At 39.9% G+C, this 14224-nt stretch overlaps 1 protein-coding gene across 3 annotated transcripts in view; it reads right to left on the bottom strand.

Annotated features, from left to right (window-relative positions):
* Positions 1-636: 636 nt before the first annotated feature.
* Positions 637-14224, bottom strand: part of prrc2a (proline rich coiled-coil 2A) — a 66646-nt gene continuing 53058 nt past the window's right edge. For 2 of the 3 annotated variants that reach the window (XM_004916926.2, XM_012968963.2), the window contains exons 24-32: positions 14105-14183; positions 13281-13315; positions 10585-10679; positions 10110-10338; positions 9303-9398; positions 4827-4979; positions 4170-4261; positions 2722-2776; positions 637-1072 (exon numbers count right to left, since the gene is read on the bottom strand). In XM_004916926.2, coding sequence (XP_004916983.2) covers positions 953-1072; positions 2722-2776; positions 4170-4261; positions 4827-4979; positions 9303-9398; positions 10110-10338; positions 10585-10679; positions 13281-13315; positions 14105-14183 — 954 coding nt within the window. In that variant the 3' untranslated portion in view covers positions 637-952. The remainder of the gene's footprint in view (positions 1073-2721; positions 2777-4169; positions 4262-4826; positions 4980-9302; positions 9399-10109; positions 10339-10584; positions 10680-13280; positions 13316-14104; positions 14184-14224) is intronic. The other variant, XM_002941303.3, reaches the window with a different exon arrangement.

Raw genomic sequence — 14224 nt, forward strand, 5'->3', positions numbered from 1 at the left:
GGATCCCTAATCTGGAAACCCATTATCCACAAAGTTCCAAATTACAGAAAGACCACCCCGTAGACTCCATTATAAGCAAATAATTATAATTTTTCAAAATGATTTCCTTTTTCTTTGTTATAATAAAACAGTACCTTGTACCTGATCCCAACTAAGATATAATTACCCCTTATTGGGGGCAGAACAGTCCTGTTGGAGATCCAAATTATGGAAAGATCCCTAATCCAAAAAAGCCCAGTATAAGTTAAAAAAATAAATAAATCATGCTTTCCAGATTCATAGGGCATAATATATCCAGAATATTAAATCTACTGTAGCTTTAACATATAGCAATTAGCAAAGTAACCAGTATCTGTCCCACACAAATCCCTATTTTTTTTTGAACTATGCTTACCTCTAATGTGTGTGACGGTTTCAAAGGAAAGTGGGCGGTGCCAGAAATCTATGTAGAGAAGGAGGTTTAATCGATCATGATGACAAATCTGTACTTCCATATACTTACTGCTCTGCAGCATGACACTGACTTATATCAGAGTGCTGTATTAGACTTATATTAGAGCACACACAAAACATTACATACAGGTATAGACACAAAATAAAATTAAATTTGAGGTAAAGGCACAATACTTATATTGAAATAATGAATATGTCAGAATTTTATTTGTACTGAAATAATGTTCCTAAATGATAAATACATTTAACACAATTATTATAGGGTTTTTTTTTGTTAAATTAATTCTATGCTTAAACTTTCACTGAAATAAAGAAAGATAGCGGGAAAAAATACTCTTTATTTGTCCGAAAAAATGATGAATCGAAACAAAATGTTGAGAGGAAAAAAGGTGAGTGGGGTTTGGAACCTAATAATGGGGATACTTCTTGCTAATGCATATAGCGCTAGCAATCTCTGAATGTGGCCTATATGCAATCAAGCAAAGACAATTTTTGTAGGTCAATTAGGGGTTGGATTACCCTCACTATTGGGGCTTTTGGTACTTTTGGAGTCAGCATCAAGAGGGGGGGCTCTGTCCCATGGTCTAGCAGTCCACCGGGAGGCATCAGAAGGATGGGCCTAACAAATCAAAGACAAGAAACCACAGCATGACAAGCCAGATTATGAGGATTATGCCACAGACAGACAGCACCGGATACTATGAAATACATTTGAACATCATGTGTATTTAAGAAACAAAGATATAGCAATAAAACTTGGAATTTGCTAACAGCTATAACTAAAGCTCTGGAATGGAGATGCCGGTAGTCACAAATGACTGCAAAAAAAGCACTTCATAAATGGTAAAAAAGGCACTAGTCCTCAGTACTAGTCTTTCTTAGGTTCAGGGCCACCATTTTTGCCATTAAACATTTGGTCAAGACTCCCTTATAACAAGGTTACAGCTATATGAAACATATATGTAACTGTTGCTTTACCATGGTTCAAGGCATATCTGAGAAGATAATTTCTTGTGGTCAAGGGAAGGTTTGTGCAAGGCACACTCTGTTTATCTTGTGCCCAACCATGCATTAAAAGACAATATGTGAAGGTGGATTCATTTTAAATTAGTTTACATAACCTTGCCCTTCAACAGCAAGCAAAGTGTTAAAACATCATTTTATGTTACCTCCACTAAAAAAGGGGCTGACCTGCAAAAATGTATGGCTCATCAGCACTTAATTAAATGCCCAAGCTGACAGGATGCCGGTAGACACTAGATATCTACACTTACACACACTAAAACTATAGTAATTCTGAAATAATCGCATTAAAGCATACAAATAAAAATTCTACAGGGTCAGTAGCTCCATGTAGCATCATAATCGTCTGTAAACAAATCTAAATCACCTCTCCTTTACAAAGCTTCTGTCTCAGGGATGAGATAATATTGGTACACCCAATTGACCCAACACAGTACAAGAAAACAATGATCTATACTGTCCAGTGTAGTGAAGAAGCCCGGATCTATACACTGGGTAGAATAGACAACCACTCAGTAAGGGAACGGCCCAACACAGGAGGGCTAACGCCTCAGAACAAGACTCAGCAGTCTATTCACATCTAAAGCTGGCCATACATGCATTGACCTAATTGTGCTAAACTACGTTTCATACGATTTTTGGACTGCGTGGGGGCTCAGAAATATTGTCCTGATAATTTTCATACCATAGCGACCGTTTAGACAGGTTAGAAAATTTCAGTCAGATAATGATAATATCTGAACACATAATGTGTATCTGACGATATCCTTGGGGGACCTATAAGTCACTTTTGTACAATTGGTGTCTGACAACTATTTCATGTTCAGAACATCTTCTGATTTGTTATTTTTAGTACTTTATCCTACAATTTCAGTCCGAATGTTAGTTTTACATTGTTGCATCTAACATACAATTTATATCGGAACACTTGTCGGAAGATGATGATGAACATGTATGGCCAGCTAAATGGGGATGGCACATGGACAGATTTGTTGCCTGCAGTTAAATCTGGGCTACCACAGGCAACAAATCTTCCTAGAATGCTTTTCCACTGGCAATAAATTGCAGGTGCAAAAACATATGTAGTGCTTAATTTTCCAAAGGTGGCACACGCCTACAAAGGACAAACCGCTTACTGTGCCCTTGCCCTAAGACTTATCTCCACTAGATACTGTACTTAACTGTAAATTACCTATACACAATTAAGTTGAACAGCACTAATTGAGACACTAGAGCTGACTTTACCTGCTGATAAACATCAAAGCGATTTCTGACAGCTCCATAATTTGAAGACTTTGTCCTAAATACAAAAAGAAACAGTATTCTTACATAAAAATATATAAACAAAAGATAATGTAAAAGCTTTAGCAATAATGATTACTTATTCATAGGACTCCACCTAGAATTACACAAAGATTTAGGCTCATGGCACATGAGGATCTTTGCTATTGCGGGTGAGTAATCTCTATGCAGATTATGTTTTCCCACCACGCTGAGATTAGTCGTCCGCGATACTAATCTCGCCGATATGACATCCCACCGGCAAGAATGTAAATCGCCGGTGGGGTGGCATACGCGGCGCCTCGAGAGGCAACTTCCACGTGTCATGCCATGTCATATCGGGGAGATTAGTCGCCTGCGACAAGAGGAGTAGCAGACAGGGAGATTAGTTGCCTCGCGACAAATCTTCATTGTCACGGGCGGCTAATGTTCCCGCAATGCCATCCCACCGGCAAGTATGTAAATCGTCGGTGGGATGGCATACGCGTCGCTACAATTTCCTGAATTCGCCTTCAGTTGGGCGACTTTGGGAAATCATAGTAATGTGTATGCCATCCCACCGGTAATTTACTTTCTTGCCGGTGGGATGGCACTGCAGGAAGATTAGTTGCACGCGGCAACAAAGATTTAACGCGGGGTAACTAATCTCCCCGGCTGCCACTGCCCTAAAATCCAGATACAGTTAAAGTGAATGTGCATAAATCCACATATTCATATTAGGGTTTTGAATTTAGTATTGGGCTGCATCAATAAATTCAATGCACTGTAATATAATGCTCTGTTCAGAAATCTACCTATACAGGCTGCAAAGTGTCAGCATACACTTAGGGGCTGATTTACTAACCCACGAATCCGACCCGAATTGGAAAAGTTCCGACTTGAAAACGAACATTTTGCGATTTTTTCGTATGTTTTGCGATTTTTTCGGATTCTGTACGAATTTTTCGTTACCAATACGATTTTTGCGTAAAAACGCGAGTTTTTCGTATCCATTACGAAAGTTGCGTAAAAAGTTGCGCATTTTTCGTAGCGTTAAAACTTACGCGAAAAGTTGTGCATTTTTCGTAGCGTTAAAACTTATGCGAAAAGTTGCGCATTTTTCGTAGCGTTAAGTAAGTTTTAACGCTACGCAAAATGCGCAACTTTTTACGCAACTTTCGTAATGGATAGGAAAACTCGCGTTTTTACGCAAAAATCGTATTGGATCCGAAAAATTCGTAAAGAATCCGAAAAAATCGCAAAACATACGAAAAAATCGCAAAGTACCGATCATTACGAAAAAAACGCAATCGGACTCCATTCGACCCGTTCGTGGGTAAGTAAATCAGCCCCTTAGTATATATCACAATATATCATTCTGATTATATGGCAGCCTTTGTATATAATTCTTTTCACATGTTCTGTATTCTTACCTTCCATCTGCAGATGAAACACATTGGCCTGGTACACCCACTGACATCCTGTGATCCTCAGATTGCTTTATATCTGCTGAGTGGGTCTGATACTGCCAAAAGATAAATATATTCAAATAACAGAAGATATCACAAAATATGGCCTAAAGGTGGCCATACACTATAAGACCCGCTTGTTAGGTGGCGTCGCCAAATGAGTGGATTTTTCAACTAATATGCCTACCTAAGGTGGGGATATCAGAGTAATCCAAGTGTTTGGCCCTTGGGAATAGGACCCAGAAATTAGTTGGGTAGGCCCATTGGGGTGCACATACGTGGGCAGATATGCTACCAAATCAGTCTGGAGGACATGAAACGGCAGCTTACATCTGCCCAGGTATGGTCACCTTAGGGCCGTGACACATGGGGAGATTAGTCGCGCCATGATTTCATGGGATGGGATACGCCATGGGATGGGATACACGGCGCCGCATATGCCATCTCACTGGCGATTTACATTTTAGCATTGCAGGGAGATTAGTCGCCCTGCGGAGGAGATTTGTTGTGGTCCTTAACTAAAATGGTCAGATATCTGATTAGATCAGCAAATCCACAGAAAGAGCCTCTGAAGTATAATAGTAATATAAAAGCACTAACATACCCCCTACAGATACTCACCTCACTTCTTATGTTGTGCGAATGTGTTTGCCCTGTTGCAGAAAGAGGATGAATGGGTTGTCCCAATGTGACCAGTGAAGGCTGCTGTGGAGCAGAAGAAAGGGAGCCAAATCCCATCACTGGAAGCTGTGAGTCCACCAAAGAAAGAAGAACCTAAAGTAAGGAATGTACATTGCAGTTACTGTAGCAGCTCCTCCTCTCACACCTGAGCATGCAATATGAATATAATAAATAAGGACTAAATGAATGTTTAAATCATTATTGGTACATTACATAATTGATTTAATAAAATAAGTTTAAATAAAATAGTGGAAATGAAAACAGATTGATGGCATCTCACTAAAAACCCTTCAATATATTTAAAATGAATAATGTCCAATTTAGCACAAGACACAAGTACTGTAAATCTGAAGACATTTAAAGTAATTTAAAAACATTAGCTTAAAAACTGGAAAAATAACTAGAAAAGCTTTTCTAAGAGAGACTCATTAAATGTAACTATGCAAAATATTATCTGGAATGCAGTTTCTGTCATTTGATCTGCCTCCCTACAAGAATAAACCAATAGGATTGCTCTGTCATCAACATGGATTTATGCAGTTTAGTTATCAGATTAAAGGTACTGTCTGCCACAGAAAGAGTTTTTCTGGACAGCAGGTTTCCAGATAATAGATCCCTTATCTGTACCTATTTTAACAAGGTGTATAAAGAAGATGGCATGAGACAAGTTGCAGATAAAATAGAATTTTCCCTACTTACCAAAACAGCTCTTTGTTATGAATGGGATTGATGACCCTCTGATTGAATAATGTTTATTAGACATGATTCAGCCTATTAGATCAATGACATTCAACTAAACGCAGAAGCTATACTGTCAGTTAATGTGGCCAGCTGTATATATAAATAGTAAAGAGTGTATTATATGAGTATCTGATGAGGGCTGTTTTGTGGGGTATGAAGCTGGAAAATGCTCAATGTTTTGCTAATAGGGCTGCTTTTGTAAGTAATAGTTACTTGAAGTTTCTAAACCTGACTGTTTTGCCAACCTGACTCCCATCTCAACCTGCATCTAATGCTAATGGACTCCTCCTGTACAAATGTGGCAGTGCCCTTATAGGGGAACATGGGGATCCGATAGGTAATGTAAACGCATTTGGCAAATACTTTTAAGGCAAAATTCTAAATAACATGCAAAGAAACTGTATAAAAAAAAAAATAATAATAATAATAATTTCTGGTGTCAGAATCTCTTTAAAGTCACAAAGAGAGATTTTTGACTTACCTGTAAAATCCTTTTCTCTCTTCACTGAAAGGGGGACACAGGCACTGGAGGGTTAACATTACCTTTCAGGAGGAAAGGACACTAAAAGAACCAGAGTCTTGACAGCCCTTCCAAACTGCACCCCAGCCCCGAAGATCATTATGGTCCAGTTGGGGATGGCAAAGGGCTTGACCTGAGAAAGCTCTCCTGGTCCCACTAGCTGAGGATTAAGCATTGAAGTGGCCAAGTGTAAAAAGTTGGGCAAAAGGTACAGTGTATCACAGAGACCCTGGAACCCAGGACCTATAGCATCCACCTGCTGCTATACCCCTCACCAATTCCTGATCTAGTCATTTTTATTCTAACAAAGAGAGGTAACTAACAGCATAAAGTAAACATATACAAAAAAAAGGCAGTAGATGCAATCAGAGAAGCAAGTAGGGTTGCCGCAATGAGAGGGCGCTGAGTTCTGAAACTCGTCTGGCTGAGGCAATATCCAACAAAAATACCATCTTCCAAATGAGCCAGGCAATGGGCACAGATGACAGAGGCTCAAATGGGGCCTGAATGCTGACAGCGCCAGGTTAAGGTCCCATGGTGGGATGTGTTCTTGATTGGGAGGGTGAAGATGGTTGGCGACCAACAGGATTGTCCAGACATCAGGTCAGGTGAACAGTCTGTGTGGAAAAAGATCTGAGAGTCGAAAACTGTGACTTGAGAGACCCGACAGAAAGCCTTATCCATGTCAGATTGTAGAAAAGCGAGAGCATGGAGCACGGAGCATATCTCAAATGGAATACTGCATGGTTGGCATATATCTTTCAGATGCGATGGTAGGTCTTGGATGACACAGGTTTTTGGGCAGCTATCATGGTGGAAACAACTTCTGGTGAAAAACCTTTTTGGCGAACGACTAGCCTTTCAAGTGCTAAGCCTTTAAACTAAGAAAACTCAGACTGAGTTGGTGTATGGGACCTTGCGAGAGAAGGTTTGGGTCCTGGAGAGGGTGCCAGGGATCTGCAATTTGCTGAGATTCACCCTGTCGGTGAACCAGGCTCTTTGAGGCCAATAAGTAGCTACTAGAATTACTCGTTGCTGTTTGATTTTCTTTAAGACCATGGACAGGGGAGGAAACACATATGCCAGGCTGAAATCCCATGTGGTCATGAGGGCACTCACTGCCAGCACCAACGGGTCCCAACAGCAAGCTATGAATTGAGGCACTTTGAGAGGCTATGAGATCCACATCCATGTTTTGGTGATGAAGGCATCTTGTTTTAGGGACCATTCCCCTGAATCGATCTTCTGATGACTGAGATAGTGGGCCTGCCAGTTGTGGAGACGGGGTATGTAGATGGGTGAAATGCGCACATGACATAAGAATTCGATTGACTTCTCTGAGGGCTAAATTACGCCCCAGTTCCACTGGTTTAGGATATTCTGCTGCAGATTCCACAGGTGAAATTGAGCAAATGGAACTGCCTCTATGGATGAAACCACTGACCTGAGGACCTGCATAGCGAACTGGACTGAAGGATGACATTTACAAAGTAGTTGGCAAATTAGACATTGAAGACCTTGTCTGGAGGAAGGTAAACCCGCTTTGCAATGGTATCAAATTTCATTCCTAGAAAGGGCAATTGACACAAGGGGTCAGGTGGCACTTGGACATGTTAATCGTCCAATCCAGACTGATCAGGGTGTCCATGACCAAGGACAACTGAGTTTTCTCCGCTGTGAAGGATGGGATTTTGAGCAGGATGTTGTCGAAATAGGGTGTTATGGAAAAGGGTCTCTCCTGACTGCCTTCTGCCATAATTATTTTGAACTAACGCTATCAGCAATGCAGTTGTGATTAATGCGCAATTGGCTCAGATTAATAGTAAGCACAATACAATATATGAGAACAATATAACGTACAAGCAGCTTTAATGCAGGTATATAATAAGGAAAATGTTCCTGTTCCCCATCTCAGTGCCTGTCTCCTAGCATGGTTACAGTCCCAGGTCGCTGCTATGAATGCCAAGGGGAGCAGAATGTCTGTCCCCTTAATCTATGCCTCTGGTTCGGATGGCAAGCTTATATCAAGATGAAAAGCGATCCATTGGCGTGTCCAGATGACAAGAGGAAGCGTGTAGAAAAACCAGCAGAAGTTACACAGGCGCAAGACTTTTGCCTCCATTCCTGCATGATGATATGTGCAACTTGAGGTTTACAGTGGAATGGTGGAAGGAATGGGTGTGCTAGGGAAGATAAGTCAGGAGTAAGCTTGGGGAAGACAGAGGAGGGCTGAAAGGCAACCATGACTGTAAGAGAAGGCAAGGGACAGGTGAGGGGCACAGGCTATACCAAAAGCCAGCTGTGCAAAATTAGTGCTTGACAGCATCTGTTCTGATAGAGACAGAGACAGGTATTCTGTATGGCCAGCTCCAGAGGAGACTTAATGGCCCCAGCACTAAGAATCCCATGTAGGTGGGAAGTCATTACAGAGGCACTCCTATGCAAAGAGCTCTTGGAACAACCACTGGTGCCAGCAGTGCAGTGAATAGAGACAGAGGGAGAAGAGTCCCCATACCCCTGCAGCTGTGCAAGGCGCATCCCCCCTTCCCCTTCTCACTCAAAGCTGTATGTGCACTGATAGAGGGAGAAAGAAAAGGTAAAGAGGGGGCTATGTGTCCACTTAGAGTTCCAGGGGCCCAGTACGCAGATGGGAGCCTGAACATGGGGTTCGGTCTACCAATTGCCAATTGGACTCATCTAGCGCCTGCCTATTTACTGAGGCTCCAACTGGGGGCTGAATTGTAATTCCTGCTCCAGAAGCAGTGTAAAAAGGAATGAATTAATAGATAAATAAATGAAATCAATCCTCAATGGGGAGCCGTGTACACTCCCCTGAGGACACTAAAAGAACTGGGTGGTAACAACCTCCCAGAGGGGGTGTAGCCTGCTGAGAAGAGATGGGCTGGCCTGCTGGGAGGGCTGTCAAGATAATGTTAACCCACCAGTGCTTGTGTCCCCCTGAAATTAAAGAAAAAGAACATTTCAGTTATGTTTGTGACTAGACTTTTACCTAGTTATGACATTTAGTAAAATTACCCAATCCCTGCTCTTTCTACTTAGTTCACTCATACTATATATAGCCTGTAATGTCTCAGATAAACACCAAGGCACTCATCAGGGTCATAAAATTAAATGCAGCAGTTCATAAATAGTACCTGCTGTGTGGGGGCAGGCGGCAGATATCCATTTTGTCCTGTGTGATGAATTGGAGGAGAGTAATAATCAGATGGAGATGCCATATCCTGCCTGACCTGGGAAAGGGAAAACAATGTAGCACATTTTCACAAATCTATATATAAGCTTTATATAATGAGAAGTTGAAATTGTAATTTCGACATCTACACAGGCCAATAAGCTGCTGACTAGGTTTGAAGGGACCAAGTCGGCAGCTTTACTTATAGTGTTCCAACATCCTCTGTGAACCTTAGGCAAAAATCTTTTAGCAAATCTATGAAAAATAGTTTTTTTTTGGTTTTTTTTTTTTTCAATAAGTTGCTTCATTTTCTGATATTTAAGAGTGCAGAAATATTAATATCACTTATCAAAAGTTCTATCGCCATGATTTAAAGTTATAGTGCTTAAAAGAAATCTCACAATGGTCTTTTACTTTTGTCAGTTTCTTGCTCACACTTGACTGCTTTTATACAACTTAACAATTTAACATACAGTAATACTCCATGTTCTGTTGTTACTCCAGCAGTCAAGTCCCCTGTCTAAATATGTAAATATTTAGCAGTAGTACTGTATGTCTTTTAGCGTTCTCAGTGTCATCTTTTGCTTTATTAGCAAGCAGCCTCTTGTAGGGCAGTTTTATTCTCTAGTGTTGCTCTCCCAATAACTTAACAATTCTTAATCACAGGTGTAATATAAGACTCTATTTTTATCTTCATATACAAAGGAGCCTCAATTTTTAATCTTTTTATAAAGTAATGTTGTTGCATTGCTAATGCAGCTATTCTTACCTGAAGCAGTTGCTGTTGTTGGTCAGTGGTGACCTGAGCAGGGCAGTAATGGCCACTATAAAGAAACGCAGGTGCCTGGTAGAGGAGACCACTGGAAGGCACCTTCCCGAGTTCACTTAGCTCTAGATACTGGCCTTTCAAAGCGATACCAGAGAGCACTGCAGAGCCTGGCAAAAGAGCTGCGGAGGAACCTGGGGATGGAGCAGCATGTAGGTACAGAGGCTGAGATCTACAGTAAGAAGTAAGAAAAACAGGGAATAATGAATAGGTAACATAAAACAACAAGGGAAATAAGGACTAACTGCATGGACTTGAGAAAAGGAGAGAAAATATTTGAAGCACCCAAAAAAAGTCAAGAAATACGAGTATAAAAAAAACCTCTTGATATTATTTACTAAAACAGAATGTGTGAAGAAAGAAAGATTACATTTAAAGACATTTGCATGTAAAGGCAAGGAAGACAAAACTCTCTGACCTATAGGGCTGCAAAGATGGTGTCCCAGGTCTATACCCAGTATAGCCACTGCCTGCACTGCTGACATGGACATCCACCTGAGGAAGTGACGCCTGCTAGGAAAAAATAAAATAAAATTAGTGATTATGTAAGCATAAACTGTACCTTTCCTATCAATCAATTTCTTATTTAAAGGAGAAGGAAAGGTAAAAACTAAGTAAGCATTATCAGAAAGGTCTATGTAAATACAGCCATAAGCACTTACAGTAATGCTGCACTCTCTATCCTTTACTAAAAGAAGCACAGACTTTCTTGTCTCTTTTTTTGTAAACATGATGTCCAGTGTCTGACTTCCTCTCTCAGAAACAGCCATAATTCCCGGGGCCGGAGTCTGCGCAGTTCTCTCCTCTCTCCTGCTCCCCACTCCCACCAGAATGCTAAGAACTCCCCCCCCCCCCCCCCCCCTTAGGAATGTGTGATCTCAGCTATAACGGCTAGAGACTGCAGGAAGGAAGCTACCTAAAATGGCAGCTGCTATCTTAAGCAAACGGAGAAAGCTTCTAAAGTTGTTAACTCAGGTATGTTAATGGTTTCTGCAGAATAAATATATTGTTCTAGGTGGCACTAATGTGGTAAATCTATTGGCAGTAAAATGCCACAATGACTTTCTTTCTCCTTTAAAGGAACTGCCAGGGATGGCAAAGGTGCTAAATTGCACTAGCACAGTTAACCATTGCAACCAATCTCATCTGTGCTTTTATTTATATCATATAGTAAACTAATAGTTGATTGGTAGTTAATAATAACTGCACTGGTGCATGTAGCAACTTTGTAAATAAATGTACCCCACTGTCTTTAAAGAGCCAGTTTACAGCGATGCTCAATAATGGACAAGTAAACAAGTAATTTAAAAAAAAAACAAAACAAAAAAAAACGTTTTACGTCTAATTTTATAGGAAATCAGTTTACCCTTAATTTTAAATAACAAATTACCTTTTACGATACATACTGTAGTGTGAAGCACTAGGTCTTGTTACATATAACAATTAATCAGATAAATATCATGAAAAGTTACTCACTAAAATAATTTTAATAATGCAAAACCATCACAGCAAACACATCAAAGTGCAAACCGCATCAGCAGAAATTGGCTGACATGAGGTATGCTGACAGAGGGAGGACACTGCCTTGTATGTTTAAGATAAAGTTTTTCTAAAAAGCTTGTATGCTTTGATGTGATCTTCTGCGGCAGTTGTTGATTTACCCACAGGCTATTACCACATGGGGCTTATTCACAGGGAGTGGAACAGTGGAGGCAGAGAATATTACTGAGCCCATCCCTTCTCCCCTACTGTGTCTCACTGATAATAAAGAGGAGTTTGCTAGGGAGGTTAAAGGAAAACTATACCCCAGAGAAATGTAGGTCTCTATAAAAATATACTGCATAATATAGCTCATATGTATAACCCTATTTCACCTTAATAAACTATTTTCATGAAAACATACCTTTTTAGTAGTATGTATCATTTGATAATCCTAAATAGAAAATTGACATTTTAAGTACTAAGGGCCACCCCCTGGGATTATACAATTCACAGTGCACACAAACACACCAAGGGCACACATGCATATTAGGTCACATGAGCCACTTAATGGGCAAAGTTCTTTTGCTCCCACACTTTTCTGTTACAGTTAGAACTGCATTATTTCCCGTCAGGCGATCTCTAAGGGAGCACACAGACCACCACAAAATGGTGGCTCACAGGAAAAGAAGTAAAAGGGCCAGAAAATAATGTATATACTGAAACAGTGATACTGCACTCTCAGGTCTTATGAAAGAAAAAATGGTGTTTATTGAACATGGACTGACATTTCGGCTAGCAATCAAGCTTTTCTCAGTTGCTTTAGTATTGATTCTGGGCGTATAGTTTTCCTTTAACTTGTAAGGAGAATCTAGATAAATATCTGCAAATATAGATAGACGTCCTGCCGTAGCTCCCAGTGTAATTCAGTTAGTGCTCATCAACAGGTATCAGTCCCCGTGCTGGCTGTATATCTTACAAATATATTTACAAGAACCTGGAGAGCACACTTAATTTGCAGTGAAGTAGTGTAGTTTTATTGAGATATCTTATATCTATAAGATATCTCAATAAAACTACACTACTTCACTGCAAATTAAGTGTGCTCTCCAGGTTCTAGATAAATATCATTCATAAATAAGCTGCCCCATAAATATCTTGATTTAGTAGGCAGTTTACAATATTTGGACAACACAGGCCAATAATCATGCATCGCAGATACTGGTTTTAAAAGACCATACTATGATCCTGACCAAGTAAATATTTCATCTGCTTATACTCCGTACTGGTTTACTATCAAACAAGAACATGAAAAGGAGCTGTAGCTCCTGAAATAACAATAATTTAGGATGTCATCCTCAAGCTAACAAAAAGTAAAACTGTCCATTGGGCCATACTATGGAAAGTTGGCTGAAGTATTCCCATTTTTGTTCTTTGATCTATCCATCAGTTTTTTAAAGTACAGTTTTTCTAAACCAGGCATAAAAACTGTACAACAGAAGTTCTATTTAGAAGGCTCATGTTGAACAAAATTGTATATTGCCCCTTCAAGTATTTAAAATACAAACTTAATGCCTCCATCCATCTACAGAAAACCCCTTAAGAAAAAAAAAAACATAACCAAAAAGCTCTCACCTGGTAGAACTGGTTTGAATACAATCGCTGACTCTCTGTAAGAAAATAAAAGCATTCCTGACATGAATACTACATAAACCAGAGGACCTAGTTTAAATCCTGAGAAAACAGCCCTAGAAAATTATTCTTTTCCCACCAATCTTTACAGTTGCCATTATGTAGTTAGGCAGGTAGCATTCTGCAGACACCCAGCAAACCAAGAACAGTCCCTTAAACTACCCCATGACGAAGTGCGACACGAATGGTGGCAAGCCTTGCACCGCTCCATCCAATGCTTGGCAATTCCCATGGTAGTGTTAAGTTTTTCTGCAGCTGCTTTTAATCTGTTTAAAAGAGAACTAAAACCTAAAATAGAAAATGGGTAGAAATGCTTAATTTTATATACTGCTTGGTTCAGCAGCCCCACATTAATAACGATCCATGTTTTTACAGCTGTACACAGGAGAACCCATCTTTTGAGTGTCACACTGCGCATAATCAGTGTGCTCTGGGCTGCTGCTGAAAATCTAAGCTTAGGATAACACATTACCAGAAAGTGAGGTTATATTGTTCCCAATAGCGTATACTACAGCACTGCTATAAATCAATTTTGCAAAAGACATGGGTTGTCTTGTAAATTTTACAACTCATATATACGCAGTGTTTACTGTAAGTTCCTCTTTGTATATTTTATGCATATATGTTATATGTATATAGTTTGTTTTCCCTAAGAAAGTTTCCCATAGAGTGATCAAAACTTTAGGATTTCAGGAAGTGCCGTCCTGTTAGATTAAAAACTTATTATATATCTTAGGTTTAATTTACAATTAATGTTAACACTGTACCTGGAAATGCAGGTCTTGTTCCTCCAGGAGTTACAGTTGAGAGGGCAGGCTGTTGGGGAGTTCGAGTTGAGAAACATGTCTATCAAGAAAAAAAAAGGAACAAACAAAGATTTAACAGAC

The sequence above is a fragment of the Xenopus tropicalis genome, chromosome 8, assembly GCF_000004195.4.
Source record: "Xenopus tropicalis strain Nigerian chromosome 8, UCB_Xtro_10.0, whole genome shotgun sequence".
NCBI classification, from domain to species: domain Eukaryota; kingdom Metazoa; phylum Chordata; class Amphibia; order Anura; family Pipidae; genus Xenopus; species Xenopus tropicalis.